The following is a 21,968-nucleotide window of genomic DNA, read 5'->3' as shown; positions in this document are numbered from 1 at the left end:
CCTTATTACCATTATCTATGGTTGAATTAACTGCTAAACATTGCGTCCGTTGTTCTGATTCTTTGCGTGATTGTAGAATTTTCCTGACCACCGATATTCCTGACTCAATGGACAGCAATGGCGCATGTGTGACTTACGATAAATCAGGTAATGTCCAGTCCAGTAATATATATCAATGCTGCTGGCGCTCTGTCCTTCTGTCACACTTCCCGCTACTTAGCAGTGGGTGTCAGGTTACATTGTGTTGCATTCAATGTTGTCGGAAAAAGAGTTTCATGCTATTTATTGAATTCATTGTCGCTAGCTGGGGTGGCAACAGGGGCAACTGCCACCCAAAGCCACACGTTCTTGATTGAATTTAGCTCTAGACTTTGACTTGACCATTCTAACACGTTAGCGTAGTTTGACTTTGACCGTTCCATGCAGCTCTGGCTGGATGATTGTTGTCTGGCTAGAAGGAGGGAAAACCTCTAACAAGCCTCTAATAGGTTTTCTTCCAGGATTGCTCTGTAATGAACTCCAACCAGCTAACACCTCTGGATAGAACAACAAACATTTTCAAAGCGCGGGGTATTATTTCGTAACCTAGCGCGGTTTCAAAAGTCTCCACAACTTTCTCCCTGGCATGTCTGCCATGTTTCTTGGTCTTCTTGATGTTGTTTGTTCACTAATTCTCTCTTTGTGGCCCTCAATGAAACAGTCGGATTTAAACCAAGAGGAAATTGAATGATGTGGCTAACTAAATCTCCAATGGTTTCACTGGATTTAGTGGTAGAATGCAGGAGACTTGGTTCTTTTGATTTCTACTCTTTTGGTCTGTTACATAAAGTCCCAATGAAATATATTTACGTTTGTGGTTATTATGATGTGACAAAAGGGAAAACGGCTCAAAGAGGATAGGTCAGTTCGTAGGGTACTGGATCCACCGTATGTGTCTGGATTAGGGACCACCGCCTCCACAGAATGGCTAAGATCCACTAATGTTTCGGACCCCCTCAAAAAAAAAATGCCCATAACTGCCTATTTTAATAGTTCAAACATCAAATATGTCTCAATGTCCATCAATACTCACAGCTGAAACCGTCTCGCAAAAGCTAGCATCCACGGTCGGTCTTTTTTATCACCTATTTGGGGATACAGCCAATCAGCGCGAAGGAAAACGAAGGGTGCTCCTCGATTGGCTGCTTTACAAATGCCAGCCAATAGTGACCCAAGTTGCATAGTATTTCATGGGCTAAACATATCAGCATCCCAAACTGAGTTTTCTTTCCAATATTTTCGATATTCTCTAAGAAAAAAATCTTCAAATACTGAACCGAGACTAGACCAGGGTCCACTGTACATTGATTTTCAAAATTTCTAAGTTTTGTAAAGTGTAAAATAATCACATTAAGGTTGACAGAACATCCTGTCTGCTTACCTCCTTTATATGATCCAAAATGAAAAAGCCTACCACAAAAAGTCAGGAAATGTGTGCTTCATTGATAATTTATATTTTGCTAATTAAACGATAGTGCTTTTATGCCATAAATTATTCTTTGCTGTTTCCCTCATTTACCCCCATAAGGTGACACACACGTGTAAGGAAAAAGCATTTGAGGAGCCGAGTGGAGTATGTGGATGGTGTTCATGAGAGGTTTTCCAGATTTGCCTCCAAAACAGTTTTGGTGGAGGCAGTGTTATGGTATGGGGTGGCATCACCGTCATTGGAAGAACAAGGCTTGAAATTATTGGAGGCAAGAGTTCAACAGAGTTGAGTTTAGCAATTCCGGCACCTCCAGTCCCAAATTCTGGAGGAAGTCTCCATCAAACCCTACTCTGTGGGTTTGTCGTCATTTTGGACCACATATCTTTGCTCAACCTATAAGTGCAGTTTACATACAACTGGGGATATTTAAGAAGAAATAAACGAATGATACGAATCTCCTTACTTGACTATTTCTGAATGTAAGATGCATTTTAAAATCTTCCTACAATGATTTTACTATCATTGGACATTTGTCAAGTATGTCAAAAAAGAAAGAAAGAAAAAAAAAGAACCTCCTTAAAAGCTACAGATATTGCGAAGCTTCTTTCTTTCTGGCGGTCTCCTGAACAGAAGCTGCATTTTTAAGATTAGTGCTGCTGATCATTCCAGAACAAGGAGCTCCTCTGTGTCAAGTGGGTTAAGGAATGGGATAATTCAAGTTGGAGATAATCCATTAAAATCCTAAAGCCCTTTGGCATTCCCATGTAGATGGAGCTGCTAAAACGCACATATGAATTTGTAGACATTCATGTGGTGTGTGTGTGGGTGTGCGTGCGTGTGTGCTTTCCATGATTTCAAAAAAAAAAAAAAAACACCATGCCGCAAGAGAGCTCTGCTGTGGGATTCATTGCTCTGAGTAAAAAAAAAAAAAAAAATCCTCTGCAGGTCAATGTTTGTGCGGCGTCATGCGAGCGCTCGCCGTTGGGGGTTGGGGTCGCTGCAGTGTGCAACAGGAGCGGGGAGGCACGACGAGGGCCACGCTGTGAGCAGGGTCAGGCAGCCGTAGTGCACCCAGAGGAAATATCGCGTTCCTGCCAGCCTACAAAAGTAAACATATCTGTAACCACCATTGGCTGGCACCGGGCTGTAGCCACCAGCGCTCAGCTAAAGAGGTGAATCATTTAACTGTCTGAAATGAGCAGCAGAGCCCCACATTAGAAATTTTGACTCATCGTTCAGCCTTTTTTTTTTTTTTTTTTTTTTTTTTGTCATTTCTTATTTAGTTAAACTCATTCCAACTGAACAATTTTAAACTTCTGTGTAATCATAGCGTTCTCCGGCAAGTGATGCTCATGCCCTCTTCACAAGCTGCAGGAAAATAAAAAAAATAAAACCTCGCCTCGCTTTTTTAAAAACGCATCTGTCCGTAAAAAAAATAAATAAAAAAAATCTCTCCCGCTTCATTCAGTGTGTCAGATAACATCTCTTAGCCACAGTGTTTCCAAACCGCCCCCTTCTTCTTTCATGTCCCTCGTTCGCCTCCCTATTTTCTCCCTCTCCTCGCTTTTTCCCTGCTCTGACTTTCTCCTCCGTCTAAACATCTGTGGTTATTTATCTGTTATTCTGTGGCAGCAATGTGGTCAGCATCTGTCTGGCTCTCCTTCACTCACTACCCATTTGTAGTCAACGTCAGAACCACATGGGGGGACGGAGTTATGCTTGTTGTTGTTCATTTCAAAGCAAAAACTGCAGTGGGGACAGGTACTACTCATAGTCTTTGTTGCTTGTGACTTGTTTTTATAGTCAGTGTGTGTACCTCTAATCACGGGTCAAAGGGAACAATAAGAGAAGTACGGATGTCATGACCAACCGAAAGCAGAGCATTTGAGAGTACCGTTTGCATTGCCTAAGCCTATGGATTTGCATTACTCTGACCTTTCATCTTCTAATCTCAAGGTTATTTAATCCTCTAGAAAGACTATAGCCTCAGACAATGTTGTGGCCGGCATAGATCAGCCTAGAAACCACATGGATGCTGGCTGTAAGTTAAGGCATAAAGGGGCTTAAGAGCTTTTACAAAGAACAGCTGAATTTTGGCCGACATGTTCAATTGAGCGTTCCAGCATCGGCCATGATTTCCTCTCATCACATTTGAAAATTTGTCGCTTTCATAAACCACCAGAAGATGAGTGAATGCAAGGCTGTGGGTGGTTGTTTTGAGTAGAGAATGAGCATGACAGATGACTCGAACACATCAAATAAACCTGCAGGGGAAATACCCGTAGCTCGGATGAAATTAGCGATTGCATTCTAAGTCTGTGAGTTTGCAGAGGGATGCAACATGTAGCCGGCTCCTGTTATTTCCAGGATCTGTTGCATGTGGAAAACGTAGCTTTGACAGGAAAAGATTACAGGCTCATTCTGATTACTCCTCATCAGAGTGGGCATTAACTCACAAAACCACTAACTGTTTTTTTTTGTTTGTTTTTTGTTTTACAGATTGCAGAGCTTTCCGGTTTCCATCAGTTCTGTGCAGCGGATAGACCGAGCAACATGAAACATGGACCTTTCTTTGGCTTCCTACATTGTGGTTTCTCATTAAATCACACTCAATGGAACAAACAATTTTAAAATGAGCATACACTTATTTTCTTATCAGGATTAAACTGTGACTAATCTGTTGGTGTTTTTTTAGACAAAAAAAATTGTTGGTCTGGCAACTCAAAACTAAAAAAATCCAGTGTTTTACTGATCAGTGAATGGATTACATGTGCCAGATCATGCAGAATGCAACACTCTTCAATGACGAAGTTGCTACTGTGGGAAGATATTTGGCATTACTGGCCACGGCTGGTGGCCAACAGGTTGAAAACTTAAAAGTCACGTCACAACACTCTTCAGTGTCGAAGCTGTTAAATCCAAAGTTTACAATTTTCAGTATTACAGGGGTGACTAAATCAGAATCAATGGATTTCCAGCTTGATAAGGTCTGACTGCTAACTGCCAAGGCAGAAACTCAAAAATATAATTATTTTTCTGATCAGTGAATGAACCGTATGTGCCAGGTTGTGCTAACCACAACACTCTTTTTGCAATGGGAAGAAGATGCAAAGCTGGTGATTTTCAGTGTCACTCAGGTGTTTAAGTCAGAAGCACGACAAAAGTTGTAAGAAGCTACTGAAAATATTATATTCTATTCGGCCCGTTGGCTTTTTTGTCAGGCTACTACGATGGAAAATAGATTTTGGTGGGTACTGGTCATTTTGCTTTTGTGGTTTTGGCTGGTTTCACACACAACTTTTTCAACTTACAAAAGTTTATGTCTGCCGCGGGACATCAATTCTGACTTGAGGACGTTTTGTTGAACTAGCAAAGGAGGAGAATTAATCTGGAGCAGGATTCAGGAGGAGCTGACTGTTTTATTCTTTTGAGCTTTAAATGTCTGGGGTTATTTTTTTTTTATTGAACATTCAAAAGCTGATTTCAAGTCTAGCTCTGCATTATCTGGGCAAAACACTCAACGACTACTGTTCACATTTAGCTAATGAAGCTAATTGCTAACATAAGACACTGAAACAGTTTTAAACATAAATCTCTGTCTTTGTTTTACAACAGTAACACTATGTTTTATGGTGGCTTCTGTCTCACATGTGTTAGGAAATTGTCTTGGAAAATTCGACTCAGCAAACTAAAGGTGATTTGAAACCACCTTTGTCTAAGGTGTGGTAAAAGAAAACACATTAAGATGTCAGATGATGAATGCAAACTCTTTATATATATATTTATATATATATATATATATTTATATATTTCTTCAGTATAATTGCAACAACATATTCATAGAGCAGTCCAACATAAAAACTGAAACACAGACACACTGTTTGCTGTTTAAAGTGATATGAGGCAAAAATGCTTCCCTTGTAACCGGGTGCCTTCATTTGTTCAATTCAATTAGTGCACCATGCTGAGTGTAGAGGCAGTTCAAAGCTTCAGCAAACGTAAAAACAAAACAGAACAGACAAATAAATACTGTACAACACCATAATACGTAATACTAGACCCAGAAATCACAAAAAGATCATGCTTTTTTCCTTTTATATATCAACACTTCTTACATGTTATGAAACTTCATGAAATAACGCAGCATTTCGGTTGAGCTTACCTTCACGATAACAAAATTGTTAATGAATGGCAAAAAAAACAAAACAAAACAAAGTAAAATAAAATAAAGTGCCTTGGCTATTTCAAAGTACAAATGCCTGTTTGCGTGTGGAGGCAGAATTCCTGAAAAGAGGTTTGTTGCGAATATCTGTCGAATAAGATTGGATAGAAAGGACAAGTCCAGCGGTCACGTTTTATGTGTGTCCATCACAAAGCTGAAACATGTTTGGCCACAGGTAAAAACTTTTTTTTTTTAATATCATGCACCATACATAATGGCTAAAGCCTGAAATATTTGGTCGTACCAACTTATTCCTGTCGCCGATGCCAATATCCTGTGTCGCTGACTTCATGACTTTATTTAGGAAGGAATGTCTTTTCTATCCAATCCGGTTCAATCGAGCAGCTTGAAAGAATTAACCAAACGTAAAGGATCCAAATGCCTTCTGAAAAAGCATCATCAGTTCATCGCTTTCTATCTGGATTACACATCGACCTTCTGTACAAGATCCAGAGAGTGTCCTGTTGATGAGGTAAATGAACCGATTTCGTTTGGCATGATCAGTTAGTCCCCCCCGCACCCCCTGAGAACATTGTAGAGACACACCTACATGCACAATCTAACCATTGCCCAACTTGCTCCTCGTCTACATCTGCACGGTAGAGATGTTGAGGCTGGATTTACACTGGCACCAACAGTCTGATTTGTATCTCTTTGGCACCCGGATTATGTATTTTTTTTGTGGGGCTGAAATCGAGTCAGCCCCACAAAACGTTTGAAATGGAATGGTATTTTTCTGGATCTTTTCTGTCTAAAGGCTACTCTCGTAATACTCTCTAACAAGTCTTACAAGGACAATTGACTGTGAAAAGTCGCTTTGCCTATTGAATCACTCATTCAGATCCATATTCCTTTATAGTTTGCAGTTGTGATGGAGGAAAGAAAAAAAAAAGCACCGAATGCATGTGTTGTCTTTTGGATCTGCGTGTCCATTTGTTAAAGTCCTCGTAAAGCCTGAGGGTTTTTACGTTGTAGCAGCATTGAGATGTTGATAAGCTAACTATGCCTTTGTTTGTATCTTGAAAAGGACCACTTTATTAACATAACATTTAAACTTTTATGAAGCAATATAGGATTTAGGCCATATGTTATCATCCAATATTAGACAATAACTACAGGACACAAGAAAACAAGCCTCAGAGGGAATGAACTTTAGAAAGAAAGAAATTGATACAATACCAAATGTGTGAGAAGATGACAACCAACCATTTTTTCCCCCCCTCATCCTTTCATGTAAATCAGTTGGCCGAGCCTGGATGTAGGACAATGATGCTGTGGGCACAAACCTCATCAAAGCTCACAATCACAAATGAAAATGTTCTTTGAGGGTTTTGCATGATTAATAGCTCATATGTGGCTTTAAGGTAATATTTATTATTTAGCAGAGGCTGTTTCATCATAAATTAGGACTGTAGTTGTTTTGGCTGTTGTAACTCAGTACTCTCTGGCCTCTTCAAGTTCATTCATAAACACGTCTTCATGGGGGTTTTCTGGGCAACTCAGTCCGTTGTTCGGCGGCCGCACCACATGGAAGCGACTCCAGTCTCCTTTGCACAGGATCCAAGGCAGGACGTCCACCTTGAAGTGCAGCTCCTGTGAGAACTCGGTGCTGATTAGGTTCGGCGTGCCCGCGCCCTTCCCCCGCGTGATCAGGCGCCCGCGGTCGCTGTAGCAGCAGTGCTGCGCCGCCAGAGTGGACGAGTCGCTGGAAAGCGCTGAGCGAATGCAGCTGCGCGCCGAGGGCTTGTAGATGTCCAGCCGCTCCTTTGGGCCACTGGCGTCGCGCCAGCGGAAAGGCCGCCCTCGGGTCTCGTCGTAGAGGCTCACCACGGTGTACGCCGCTTCGGACGGGTACGAGCAGGGGCAGCTGGGCAGCTCGGACAAGACCTGATGTAGATACCTCTGGAGAAAGTCACTCTTGCAATTCAGCCACTTCTCACAGCTGTCCACATCTGTTGCAAAAGAGGAAAGAGGAAGCAAAGCTGTGTCTTTAGTAGTTTACAGGAGCTCTGCTGATAGGATGAACAGGTGCCAGAATGGAGCCAAGCTGAAATCTTATGGGAGGCTTTCCTGAATGTTTATATTACAGTTCAGAACAACAACAATCTGCTTTCTCCAGGGAAAATACATCAGCTACGTAGCATTGTGACTCACTGCTTAACAATCCCAATGCTTTTTCACAAACTTCTGAGTAATGTTATTGGGGTTTTTGGTAGTAGACCAACATGAAGTACTGGATAATTGTGAAGCAAAAGTTAAGTGATAAGTGACCTTCTAACTCTACAGCTTCAAGTCTTTTAGGGTAAGTCTCTACCAGTTTTTCTTGGCTGTCTCTCTTTGCAAAATAACCTAAAGATTATTTTGATTTCTGATTTCTGTGCATTTTCCCACTTTTCTGTCAGATTATATGGACAGAATCTATGATAGGATTTCTGGAATTTAAGACTTGTTAAAACCTTTTTAAGACCATAATGCATGAAATTCAAGACCGTAAGAAAATCACCTACGGTCTTAACCCCCACAACGCCGTGCTTTTTTACACATAAAGCACCTAGCTTGGTATGGAGTTGGCAATAGAAGTGAGTCAATGGCAAAGACGAATGTCATCCAGCCGACTGGCAATAAATTTATACTTACCAGTGACAGAAAATCGTAGCTAGCTAGCTGTGGTATATTGTTTACAGGTAGCCTCGAACGCAAACCCTCAAAGTCACAAATGACAGAAATATTCTGTGTGAAAACATTTTTAAAACAGACAGACTACACAATGTTAAATAGTTCTGCTGCAACAAAAATGTAAGAGCTTTGATTAACATATTTGAGGCCACTTGATTTAAAAAAAAAAATGAATTAAAGACATTTTAAGGCCTTAATTTTAGATACACAAATTTCAGACTTTTTAAGAATACCCAGACTCGGCCTTTGAGCATCAATTTTCAAGTTCTATCACAGAATCTCCAATGGATTTCACCATTCTAACCAAACAGTGTGACTTGATCTGACCCATTGTAGCTTTGGCTGCATGTTAGAGGTGTGTGATAGAGCATTTTTTGGCAGCGACCCGTACCAGCTAAATACCAGTATTGCTGATATCAATACATACATATATAATCCAACTTCTGATTGTAGTAGTTTCTCCTTTGAATCAACTTGTTCAAACATTATTTTGACAAAGTTTACAGGTAGCTACAAAATACTTTAATGCCAAATTAGCATGATTTCTGTGCATTTTTCCTAAATACAGTGCAACAAATTTTAATTAGAGAGCAAATCAAAATGAAATCTTGACTTGTCATTATGATCAGTTTTTTTGGATTGATCCGCCCAACTCTACTGTGTGTTTTGAGTTGCTGCCCTACTCGAAAGTAAACCTCCACTCTAGCCTTATATATTTTCCAGTCTCTAACAGATTTTCTTCCAGTTTTTCCTAGAAAGAGCCCACCTGTTCCAAACGGTTCGGTGCCGTTCTCCATCTCAAAAGGGAATGGTTCCACCACAGCGTTGACGTCACCTACGAGGACAAAAAGAAACGGGTGAAATTAGATTAGAAATCAGACTAAAGAAAATTCTTTAAAACGAAGCTAGACGTAAAACGCTACCAGGGCAAGGCTCCAGGTCGCACTTTGAAGCTTCAGTCAGTGTGCAGGAGTAGCCACAGGATTTAGTCCTCTTTCTTTCACCGTGTCCACATGTCACTGAGCATGGAGACCAAGGAGTCCATTCATCTGTCTCCTTCTCTGTGGGAGAGAAAACAAATCCAAAATCACCACGCACTCCAAACCCAGCATAAGCGCTTGTGATTTACTTCGTGGAGATCAAAGCCAGCTATACACTCTGTGATTAGATCAGTGTAAAAACAGAGGAAAAAAAAACAAAAAAAAAACAAAACAAAACAGAAGTTTTGTTTTGACAGGAATCTGTGTACTCGAACGCTCTAATCCAGAACAAGCTTTCAAAGTTTCCTAAACGTCTTAGGCTATACACATGACAATTTTCTCCTGGTTTAACCTTTCCCATGCAATCCGTTGCTCTTTTTAAGCAGGCTTGAGTGAAATTAGAGGGAGAGAGGTTGTGCTGTGGCTGTCCGCCTCCGCACCATATTTCCTTGTGGTGTTAATAACACTGAAAACAAGTCATTCTTGATTAAAGGCGAGGTGGGTGCAGAAATACCAGCCTGGGTGTAGCAGGCACCCAATTTGACTTTGTGGGCAACGCCACCTCTCCATGTGGCCATAGGGGCATGAGGTCTCAGGGAGGTTGTAATTACAGAACGAGCTAAGGTTGGCACCCTTAATTTATGTCCGCAAAGTCGTTAGATGTGACCATTTAAGCTGCATTGTTGCCTTTTACTGATTCTCTCCTGTATACGCAACATCGAAAGAGATTAAAATATGCATAATGATTTAACTCACTCGCGAAGAGATGGTACGTTCACTGCAGAAGTTTCTTCAACCATAAAATATTTGGATCAATCTGAGGACAGCTTCGAACAGCCCTCCAAACTGCCCTCCAAACTGCCTAAATACCAATCCGATTGGGGCTCTGCATTTGGGATTCACTTCCTTTTCCAACTCTAACAGCGCACACCTCGTTTTTTTTTTTTTTTTTTACTATTTTTATCCCCGAGTACATTGTCTGTGAAAGCTGAGACACAAAACAAGTTATGTGGTGCCCTTACAGCCTCCCAAATTCTTGAACTCGCCTAAAAGGCTGCGCCGCGCAGGATAGTGAGGGCGTAAAACGGGGTGGGGGGAGGTTAGGCAGAAGTGAAGGGAGGGGGCCCAAAAGGTCCCGGGGAGGGATGAAAGAGCCGGCCAAATGGTCTCTGCCATTCTCTGTTCCCAATCTGCCCTCTAATTGTCCACAAGCAGAGGGATGTTTTGTCCCAGAGAACAGTGACGGCCTCACGCTGTTATTAGCGAGCCCATCGGAAGGCATCTTCAAACGGCGGGCCTCTGAGACCGGCACGACAGTGTCGACTTCAAAGTGGCCGCGGACCGCAAATGTCCTCACGGTCGAGTGCTCGTGCTTCCTAGTATGCTGGCATCGTTCGGCTCGATCTGACAGCGGAAAGCCCTAAATAAGTGATTCTTGTCCGTTCATTCTGATCTTATCACTCCACCATGCTTGTTTTGCTTTAAGCTGTGTACTTTATTTTTTCTTTTCTTTTTTTTTTTTGTGGCATTGTTAGTAGATGTGAATCTTACCATAATAGCTTTCCATGGGATCCCAACCCTCATTCCAGCGAGTGTCCCAGTCCCCCCCCACTCCGCTGGGAAGGGGCTCTTCGCTTCCATAATCTAGAGCGTAATCGTCTTCCCCCTCTTCCTCGCCAGTGTCTTCTGCGCCCGACCGGCTGTTGCTTTCCTCGCTGGAATCGGTGTAGCTCCAGAAGAGGGGCCAGAAGAGCTTCTTGCCTCCGATCCAATCCACTGTGGATGATGGGGAGGAGGAGGAGGAAGGCAGCCAGTCTTTTTCGTTGGCCAGGTCCATCTCTACTTCCATCTGAGGGTCGTCAACAACTTCTATGGTTACCTGAGTGGAACAATTGGAGAGGCTGTGTTAACGACATGCTTCCAAACCAAGACAGGAAAAGCTTTGGTGAAACTGATTTCGGGCCAATTTCCAGACTGTTTTTTCAAAGATTTCACCCGTCGATACTGCCACAACTTGAGACGATTTAGTTTTGGTAATTAGTACAGATGACTCAGCATGGGTCACTAGTAGTCTCCGTCTGTATTCCCTAAAGGGGTCGGATCTTTAAGTTCACTCTAGAAAGCTGCCAGACTTTCAAAATCCAATGTGTTTCATGTCTCACAGGTGTTTCAAGTTCAAAATGATACAATAAAAACATTGTTGTAGTTCATTCTTTTATCTGATACGTCTCTTTCTCTCATTTAACAGCAAATTTACATCAACATGTCTTGGATTATACAGTTTGAACTGCATTTTAAACATAATGAAAATCAGTAACAACTTCAACACTGAAGAGGGTTGTTTTCAGTGTCACATGTATGGTAAGCTCACTAATAAGAAAAAAGATCTGATTCTGGAGTGTCTGGCTGGATTTTCATCGGCCAATGAACATGAACATTTTCCAATTCTAGGCAACAGCTGATTTCTCTACGCATCTCTAAAATGTTTAATTATTCCTTGAAGTCTGATTTTGAATTTATGAACATTTACAAACTTTCAGTAAAGTATTTATGCACGTTTAAAGCATCACATAACTGGCAAGCTGTCGTCCGAAACCCACTCCTATCAAATCATTAGGTGACTAATCTTATGACTGAATCTTTCCATAGATTTAAAGTCAATCAGTGGGCATGAGCATTCAGTAGATCAAACAACTCTCTTAGGGAAGTAGTGAAGCTTCATTCTGGATAAACACCTCTTATTACCCAAAGATGACTCATCCTCGATGCAACTGCATTTCCCAACGCCAAATTCAGCACATTCATCAGACCTGAAGCTGTGTTTGTTTGAATATAAACTGTACAACCTGCTGTTTTAAGTGTTTATATGGTAACTCACAAAAGATTTAATCATCACTGAAAAGGAGGAGCGAGTACGACTTGAACAGGAGGAAAAGCTGCAGGAGGAAAAGTTATATTAGCTGTAGCTGATCGGCGTATTTTACATCATAACGACCCCTAGCTACCCAGAGTTGGACAGAATAAGTTTATTGGAAAATGTTAAGCTTTTTGTTTATCCTAAATTGTGAGGATGAATGTATACATGCTTATAGAGATATCTGCCTTCAAAGTTTAACAGAAGGATGAAGCAAAAAGACAATAGAAAACTTTAAAGAAAAAGTACACTAACATATAACTTTTCTCTGTAACACACATTTTTTTTTCTTTTAATTTAAAACTTTTTAGGAATTTATAGAGCTGTCAGCATTAATGCGTTAACATGCAATTAATTTAAACTTTAGTTTAAAGATGCTACTATTAACAATGTCATGTGAAGAGATTGGCGAGGAGTCAGGCTAGTTTGCTCAGCGGCAAATTTCACTTTAAAAAACACGGCGGTTACAGCGGGCGCCGCAAAGCTATAGACATCGATGCGGACATCTCGACTTTGAATCCTGTCCACAGTTCCTTTTCCAAATGTCTTGCCCTCTTCCCTCTGTCCAACTAGTGGCAAAAAAAAAAAAATTAAACATGACATTTGGATAAAACCCTGGTTGGATGCAGTTTTTTTGCGACAGCGAATTATCCTTCCGTCAAATTATCCTTCCGTCGGAGCGCAATCAGTTAACATTTCTAAACTAAGTTTGAAGCAAATTACTTTTTAAAACAAATCTCCCTGAAAATGAAAACCTGGAGAACTGAAAATCTTCAGACGTTTGGTTTGAGGCAATGAAAAATTTTCTTAAACAGGTTTTAAAAACGTAGATTTTTACATTTCAAGCTCATAAAATTGGTGATTAGTCGCGATTAATCAAAATGTCCGAATTTGAATAATCTGATTCAGTTTTTCTATCGATTGACAGCATTAATAATTTATCCTACAGACAGACAAGCTGCTTCAGCAAAGTACTAATTTAACATTTCAAAGTGTGTGTGCCCTCTTCACACGTGCCTGTATGTTGGGGTTCTGAGAGTTAATGTCGGCGTTGGCGAGGTCCGGAAAGTTGTTTAGGTCGAAGATAAAAGGCTTGGTCTCCTCCTCGGGCTCGGGCTGTGGAAGAACACCAACAGAGCGGTGCTGGGGGTGAGACCACCTCCTCTGGTGGCTGTGTGGCTCAGGCAGAATGCTCTGGACCTGGTTCTGCTGCTCCTCAGAGACGTGCTGGATCCCACCAGTGTGAACTGGATGGCCATGAATCTGATGGAAAACAAAATATACGTATAGTTGAACTGACTGGCACAGGCACAAAACATTTCATTAAGGAGAAAAAACAAACAACCATACAAGTGAAAATGATCAAGAACCTTGTTTATTTTTCATGCGATTAATTGATTCAGTGCTTATTGCGACAGGGAATGTGCATCGCTGGTGGAGAATTGGTTCTGCAAACTACTGCAGAACCAATTCAGCACACTGGCTGGTCCTTGGGGAACATAGCCAGTGTGGTACTTCTTTGTAAGAACAACTACTATTCTTCATTGTGTTGCAATGTCAGCAGTTTGTAAAAGACTTGAGGCATCCAAATTACTAGCCAAGTGATCAACCAGCATTCGTTCCTTTTTTTTTTTTTTCCTTTTTTTCCCACAACAGTCATGGCATCCAGGCTGTGGACAAAGGGGGTCCTGTGCCGGCGAGATCCTCTTTTAGCTTTAATTAGAGGGCCTGGGAGGCGTGGGACTCCTGGGCTGATGCGAGGGTGTCTGAACCTGCTGCTGTGTTTATTCCCCCCACTGTATGTGACCTTGAAGGGTCTCACAGTCACAGAAAAGGAATTGACAGAAAGAGTGACGGCAAACGGTGAAAATGTGCACCCGCACCTCGTTTCTGTTGGTCTGATTCTCGTCTTTTATGTGTCGTATGCTGCGCTGGTCCTTGTTTACGACTGGAGATGAGCCAGCTTGCGGTCATGCCCAGTAAAACAGGGGCAGCTGAAAGGCCGAAGAGGAGGAGAACTGTCTGAACTCATGAACAGTGAGTTGATGATTTGTAGTTACAGCCTCCAGAAGACGATGTACTTTTCAATGCCTGTGATTGTCCCATAATGATCTCGTGCCACTGTTCAAGAGTGCAAGACACATGAGGCGTGCAAAGAAGATAACTGAGCCCAGACATGATAAACGATGAACTCAGCCTTGTTCCTCAAATAGACTTAAAAATGGTGACAAACAGGTTAGATATTAGGGATCATTTTTCCTCTCAACCCCAGACTGAATCCATTATTGGGGAATATTGCAAACAAGCACAATTCATAGTCCAATAAATTAAAAGTGAACAACTCAACGGTTAGCAAAAGTAGACTAATTAAACTAATACAGATGACAGATGATGCACAAAAATATTAATCCTTTAGCAATACATTATGGCATGTTTTAGGATGAAGATTCACTTCAATATTTTGCAAAAAATATTGAACGTTGCAACTAGTTATGTGTGTTTCTAGTTAAAACTCATGGGAAAAGAAGCATTTGAATGTGCTGTGATATGAAGTTGCTTGATATTACGTGTAGGTTTTTGGTATTTAGTTGTATTCTGAAGTTTTTGACCAAATTGTAAAATATTATATCCCCGCCACAAATGGAAATTAGCTGAAAGACATGGAAAGGACGTCACTGCTTTAAACATGAAACATATGGTCAATAAAATAGATCTATGAATATCTAAATATGGGTGAAAAGTTGTTTGAGTTGATCAAACAGGCTGAGTTGAGATTTGAATAGTTTTGTCAGAGATTCGTGACATAAAATGGACAATTTTTGTTTGCATGTCCTGATTGGGAACCTGCAAGTCAGAAACAAGCAAACGAACACAACAACAAAAAACAGATATTTTTCTACTCAATATTTAAGATAAATTAGATCACACTAACCACATTCTTCATAAAGGAAGTTGTTACAGAGGGAGGTATCCTAAAAGTTATCCATTTTCGGTTAAATGTAGGACGTAGATGTTCAAAATAAGGTAAAAGGAGGCCCAAAAGTCACTTCTTAAAGGATATGCAGAGGCGATTTGTGTGTTTATTTAGGTTGGTCTGGCAGTTGGTTGTGTTGTACCTGACTTTTTCAGGTACAAAGAGGAGCTGTCTTAAACAGAGCATCAATTCATACCCTCCTTATAGACGTTTCGTTGAATCGGTAGAGCAGCAAATTGACCCTGAGCTGGTTTCTGAACAGAGCAGAGCCAAGCTGTGTCTTTTGGAAATCTCAGATTTAAGGGTCTATGTTCTCTGGATAATGCACACAGAGATTCTTGTTCACAGCTAATATTGCTAATGATGCTAATAGCTAACATAAGATGCTAAAGGCAGTTGGCAATGTCCACCCTTATCAGTATTGTTTTAAATGAATAAAATCCAGCTTTTAGCTCACTACTCTCTCAGACATATTATAAGAAAGCTGATAATAATAGTTTGAAATTGGCTGAAATCATTACAAATATCAGTTATAAATTTTTGATCAGTACAGCTTTACTTTTGAGTATATTCATTTTATTTCTGGGCTGAACAAAGACAACAAGTTTAAAGAAGATGCCAATCCAATGTTCAGGACTTATTCAAATACCTACAAAGAATCGTTGTCCAACACTGTAATATTGTCCAACAATGCTATATCTGTTATATCGGATAAGACGGTTCTCACCTAAGACTCGCATATATCTAACACAACCATGAAAACACAAAAAGCTTGAAGTCCAGAGCCATGAAAGAGGCCACATACTTTCACACCCTCCTCATCTCGTCTTGTTTCACATCTGGATCTTGTATTCCTTCGCCCTGTATATCACTCTCCTCCTCCTTTCTTCCTCCCCCTTGTTCTCTCTGATCCTGCTCTCCTCCTCTCCTCCTTACTTGGTAGTGGGGCTCCCCTGATCAAAGGCCCTGTGGGTGATGGCATGCGGCGTGTTTAACAGGGAGACTGCACAAAATGCATAGGGGTACACCAGTCCTGACCTGGAGGCTGCAGTCTCTCTTGAAGATAAGCAGAGAGCGCCGTTTGAAAGCGATTTAAAAGATTACGCCCAATTAGGGCTACTGCCGTTGCTACTGCTGATGATGACACACATTTGGGTTACGGAAGAGGAGGTTGGAAGGCTGGGTGAAGCCAACGTGGGGAGTGGGGACTGAAGTAAAGGACTAGGGATGAGATCTGGTAGGATTGGCGGGGAGTCTGGGAAGGCACGCAGAGTGGCAGGCCTGATTTATGCGCGCGCAGAAATCAAAGGCCCCTGCACTTGGCTGTTTCCAAACCATTACAGAAGAACAATAAACTATGGATGCTCTTTGATCGGCATCTTTTTCAAATAGAAACAGGACAGCGAATGCATGCTCAGAGGAGCTTTGGAAAGGGGGGGTGGAGGGGCAAAGGAGGGCAGAGAGTGAACAGAGCAAACAGGTCCTGATATTTGGGGAAAACAGGCCACTCCGACACAACCCTCCTCTTTCTCCACTTTGAAGAGAGATGGGGGCAAAACCCAAAAACAGGAAATTCCACATTAACACACAAAAAAAGAGCCAACGTAAACAGCCAGACGAATGACACTTGACCTGAGCCCCAGTAAGGGAGATGCTGAAGGCCTGCCTTATTCTGGTTACATAAGCATCTAGTTAGTCTACCGATCTTAGCCTCCACATTCTCCTTCCCCTCTGTCTTAGCCTTCTACACCCCGCAGGTCACAAGCACAGGTAGGGAGTCATCTTCCACAAACTTCTGGGGATATAAATGAACCGTCAAACACTCTGCAGAGATTTTCTTTCCTCCTCTTTCTTACTCTAATGACTCCCTTCTTTTCCTTCCTTCTGTTTTCTCTCTGCCCCTTTATGCTTTTACATCAATCAGACAGATGATGAGAGAGAAAGTCCCAACAGGGCATCAATGGGAGGCCACACAAGATGGAGAGTTCAAAGACAACAACAGAACCCTGACACACACACGCACGCACACACACATCCACCAACAGACTTTGATTTCCAAATATGTCTGCGCATAACACAAACATTCCCCTTAGATAGACACGCCACACACTGCGCGGCGTGCCGAGCTACGCACAGAGTTTGGATTTATGATGGCAGGGTGTGTGCCCGGTCATGACAAACGTTACTATACATGGAAAGAGAGTTGGAGGAAAAACAGAGCAATGTGATCTGAGTCGAAAGGTGGAAATCAGCTAATTATTTTTGCAAAACTAAATCATGATAGATTAATGTAATCAATTACCAGAGTATAAATTACAGCACTTAAACTGTGCGTGTCATGCTCATGCCGTATATTTCACAGGAAAGCTGTTGTTTTTATATTGCACACAAATCCTACTGGAGTGATTGGGAAAAGATTAACATTTTAAAGAGGAGTAAGTTGTTTATAGTACTCATTCAGCATTATTACTGGAAACACATTTAAGATTTGCTTTTTTGTTGCAATAATACAGAGCTGGCCCCAGGCGTAGCCAAACTAAACAGATCACTTTGGCCCCCACACCAGCAGAGGGCCCCGAAGGGCACGAAAATGATCACTGAAGTAATTCATGAGCCACATTCATGAAAAGTTTGGAGTGCTACAAGTCAAGACCGTGAGTTTCTATAAAAGCAAAACACACTCGGAATTATACTTATTTATTTACGTCCTGTCAGCAACATTTCCAGGCTTTAACGTCCATTTTTTTTTACATTGGGAAAAAAAATGGACTCAAGTCAGGACAGCTTTGCTTAAATCAGCCTATTCGCTTGTTAGTTCATTTTAACACCAAAACTCAACTTACGCAATTAGGTACATGCTTTTCAAATTTGAGAAAAAAAACTATATCCATGTCAAAATGCCTAAAGGTTGTAGTAGAAGTGGTGGACACTTCATTGTTGATGCTATATGACTGTTCTGACTACAGATGCTTTGAAAACTGTTAGATATTTATACAAGTTAGTATGGAAGTGGGGCAAAAAGGTTTTTTTTTTTTGGTGAAAACATCGGAAATGTGCCATTCAGACCGCCATGAAAAGTCAGATGTGGATCGCATATGTGATCATTTATGGGTCAAATTTACCCAAAGCCAATATTATTGTAACCATTATAAATAACAGGACGACAACTGATCATTTTTGTATTAACATGTTTTACACAATCCGACTTCCTTCAGAAGTCCTTCACAAGTACCATGGAAATATCTAAAAAAAAAAAAGTACTGAAACTGTGCCAAATTGTATGTTTTAATATCAAGTCAATCATGAAATTTCCCCAAATTCCCAAATTTTAGATACAAAACTGGTGAAACATTTTTAACTTATGATTTTGGTATCATTCAAAAGACCTTGATGCTCTTCAAAATGAAACAAAAAATTATTTTGTGACAATCTTTCAAACATATGTAAAGGCAATATTGGTAGCGTATTGGGAAGTAAGAAGATTACCAGAGTATAGAGGCAATAAGTGATTAATTACATGGGATTAATTATAATGATGAAAACAATTTTTTTTTATTAACAATGAAACCTAAGATTTGTTTGTCATTGTTTGAATCCCCCCACTTTCCACTGCCTTAGTTTCATGAGAGAATGAATAAATATTAGTATCCTAGAAATGGTGAAGAATGCTCTTATTTTGTGCACCTAGAATATCAACTACACAAATTATTTTAAAGGTGGTAGAGTACTGTTTGCATTTGTGGGGCTCTGACAATGAAGTTACAGATATTTTGCCAAAAGATAAGGATTTTAAATAACTTCTGGCATCACAGACATCACAGCATTACAAGAAAACTTAAGTCCATATCACCCAATCCTGTTGGGAAGGTATCAAACTTAACTTCTGTCTAAGGCCCTATATAATTTTGGGCCGGCTCTGGAATAACATAATTACTTTAACTTTCTACGACCCATGTTATCTCTTTAAGAAAGGTTACCTGCTAATAAAAATAACCAGGAAGCTGATATAAAACCCCAAAATGCATGAATTAAGTGAAAATTTTATTAAGATAAACCATTTTTATTGTTTAACGTTCTTAGCAACAGAATTGTAGATTTAACTAAAAGTGTCTTACTTTATGAGTAAAACTCTTGCGTTTTGTTGGAAAGCCCGTTCCCAAACTGACGAGAAGAATCGAGCAAAGCGCGAGCAGCATCTGAAATCTCCTCGCGACCTCTCCACGCATCTTCTCTGCGGCGGTGTTGCCTTTGAAGTTCCTTTAAAAGTACTTTTCTCTGGTTTGTTCTCGGCGAGGCGGCGGGCTGGTTCAGGAGAAACGCTTGTCGTCAAACTCTCGTCCAGCGCTTGGCTCTGACTTTAGCTCACAAAAGAGGGGGATTTGAAGTCTCGTCGGTCGAACCGTCGCTCTTTATAAAGATGCGCACCAGCAGCGTGCGACGGCATCCCGCGCACTGTCCATGTCGGATACACCAAAGGCTCGCGCAGCAGCTGTGGGTCCTTTCGGCGGCGCGAGCTCCACGCTTCTCTTCCCCATAAAAACCGCTGCGGCGGCGGGCTTTAAGTACCCGGGGGGAAAAAAGAGAGTGTAATACCCCACGCCGAATCTCCCCGTCCGCACCGGCGCACGCTTATTCAGCTGCTTTAAACTGTGACTCACTGCTCGTCAGTGGGTGGATGGGTGTTCTCTTCCAATACATTGATATCTGGGCGTTAAGGGTTGCTGTCGCTGGTTGTCTGTTTGATTCGTTAATCCATTATCAAGCCAAAGTTCATCCAACGGTTTTATACGACGTGTTTGTGCGCGCGTCCCGCCCAGCCAAACGGTTTGGGCAAACTTGCCTCTTTTACGCACGCATTAATAGGTTTCACGCTGTGGGAGTTGGGGGTGGGATTGCTCACAGCTGTGTGGAGAGGGTGCAGTGGGGCCACTGAGGAGCTTGACAAGGTGAATGCAATAGTTTGTTCAGTAAAACTGACTGAAGGCAGGCAAAGTCAGTTGCATAGCATTATAAACCCAACTTTTCATAGTAAGTCACTTTACCATAAAGTTCAATCTATTTTACTAGCTTTTATGTGACAGACCATCATAAAATCTCAAAATTGTGAAGTATATTGACATAAATTCTTTTCCAAATGTGATGTACATTTGTTTTTGATTTTTCATTCACTTTACTCTGAATAAAATATCTGCTCTAAATAAAATACAGTGTAACCAATTGTATTCAAAAGTTACCTAATCAATAAATGTAATTTAATTTCAACGTACTATGAAGGACTCAAAAATTAGTTAGAGAACATTAGTGGATAAACAACATCGTCATGAGTAACAATACACCAATATGTAAATTTGGGTCGATATCCGATATTAACATTACTATTATTTCTGATAAACTATATTCATATCATATATATTTCTCTACTGTTTTAACACCTTTGGGAAAAAAAATACCAGAAACAGACAGCAACAAGATGGAGATAAATATTAGTTTGGTCCAGTTTTATTGTTTGGGCCAATACCGATATGTTAAAAAAAACGTCTAATATCGGCTGATACTGATGCTAATTCTGATACATCGAACATCCTTAGTTATGACCAAGAAACACAAGCAGGCAGATCAGGGATGAATTAGTTTAAGTGCTTAAAGCAGAGTTATTTTCCAAAAAATATTTAAAGCTTTGATCATATGAAAGGCTTGCAGAAATCCAGAGTTCAGGTGAGAGAATTGGACAAGTCTACATATTGAGATCCAGTTTAGTTTTAGAAGTCTGTTTACAATAGAAGTTAGTGGGTTTTGGGAGCTCGGAATGTTGTTCTGAGGAGAAACAACGGATCAGTCCGACTTGGAGATGTGTCGCTGGGTGTGATCCAGAAGGTGAGGATTCCTGGAAGTGCAGGTGGTCTGCTGGAGAGCAGGCAGGCTGAGGAGTTGAGGGGAACAATTTTGTTAATTTATATTTTTTTTATGTTTCCTGCTGGCAGAGCAGCACTCAGAATTGTTGTCTGACTGCCAAGGAGAAGCCGGACAGATTTATTTTCACGAGTGGAGTGTTATGGCTGTGCCTGGAGACAAATGTACGCTCTAGATGGACTTAGAGGAGGAACCCACTCAAAGACCTTTGTCAGGTAAGTGTCTGAGTTGTGTTCTGATGAAGGACTGCAAAAGACAAACATGAATGCCAAAACAATGAGTTTTCACTAAAAAATCTCAATGGAGGTCAAAGGCTTTGGTTGACTTCTACCATCAGTGGCTGACCACCAGGCAAGGAATTATCTTGAGACCCTTTTAACTCAGATGAGGATTAGTTGATAGCAGTCAGGTGGAATGGCAGCATTCAGACACACCCACTGTCCCCTGAGCCTAGACCTGGAGGTTCTGGAGAGAGGACGCAAGCACACCCAGCACCGACAAATGAGAAAACTACAACAATAAGCCGATTAGTTCTCAAATCAGACCGTATTAAGGAGTGGCATGAAGACCTTGAACTTACCAACCGCACAGTGAAACATGGAGGTGGTAACATGCAGGAACGAGGAAACTGAGCTGAGCTGATGGGTGGAGCTCAATACAAGCTACAAACTTGAAAGAAAACCTGTTAGAGGCTCAAGAAGATTAGACGGGCCCAGAAGTCCACCTTCCATCAGGAAAGCAATCCGGGTATAATGTAATGGTTCAGATCAAAGCATAGATCTAGTAGAATGACCTAGTCAAAGTCCAGATCGAAATCCAATTAA

The 21,968-nt window shown here is 41.1% G+C and overlaps 1 protein-coding gene across 1 annotated transcript; it reads right to left on the bottom strand.

Moving 5' to 3' along the window:
* Nucleotides 1-5,223: 5,223 nt before the first annotated feature.
* Nucleotides 5,224-20,290, bottom strand: ism2b (isthmin 2b). The gene is made up of 6 exons (XM_007566147.2): nucleotides 19,350-20,290; nucleotides 13,278-13,523; nucleotides 10,898-11,225; nucleotides 9,290-9,427; nucleotides 9,133-9,201; nucleotides 5,224-7,642 (listed from the first exon to the last, which is right to left on the bottom strand). The coding sequence occupies exons 1-6, from the start codon at nucleotides 19,458-19,460 to the stop codon at nucleotides 7,125-7,127; spliced, it is 1,410 nt and encodes a 469-aa protein (XP_007566209.1). The 5' UTR covers nucleotides 19,461-20,290; the 3' UTR covers nucleotides 5,224-7,124.
* Nucleotides 20,291-21,968: the final 1,678 nt, after the last annotated feature.

This window comes from Poecilia formosa, unplaced genomic scaffold, assembly GCF_000485575.1.
Source record: "Poecilia formosa unplaced genomic scaffold, Poecilia_formosa-5.1.2 Scaffold187, whole genome shotgun sequence".
NCBI lineage: Eukaryota > Metazoa > Chordata > Actinopteri > Cyprinodontiformes > Poeciliidae > Poecilia > Poecilia formosa.
This window is presented reverse-complemented; position numbering and strand designations above follow the sequence as displayed.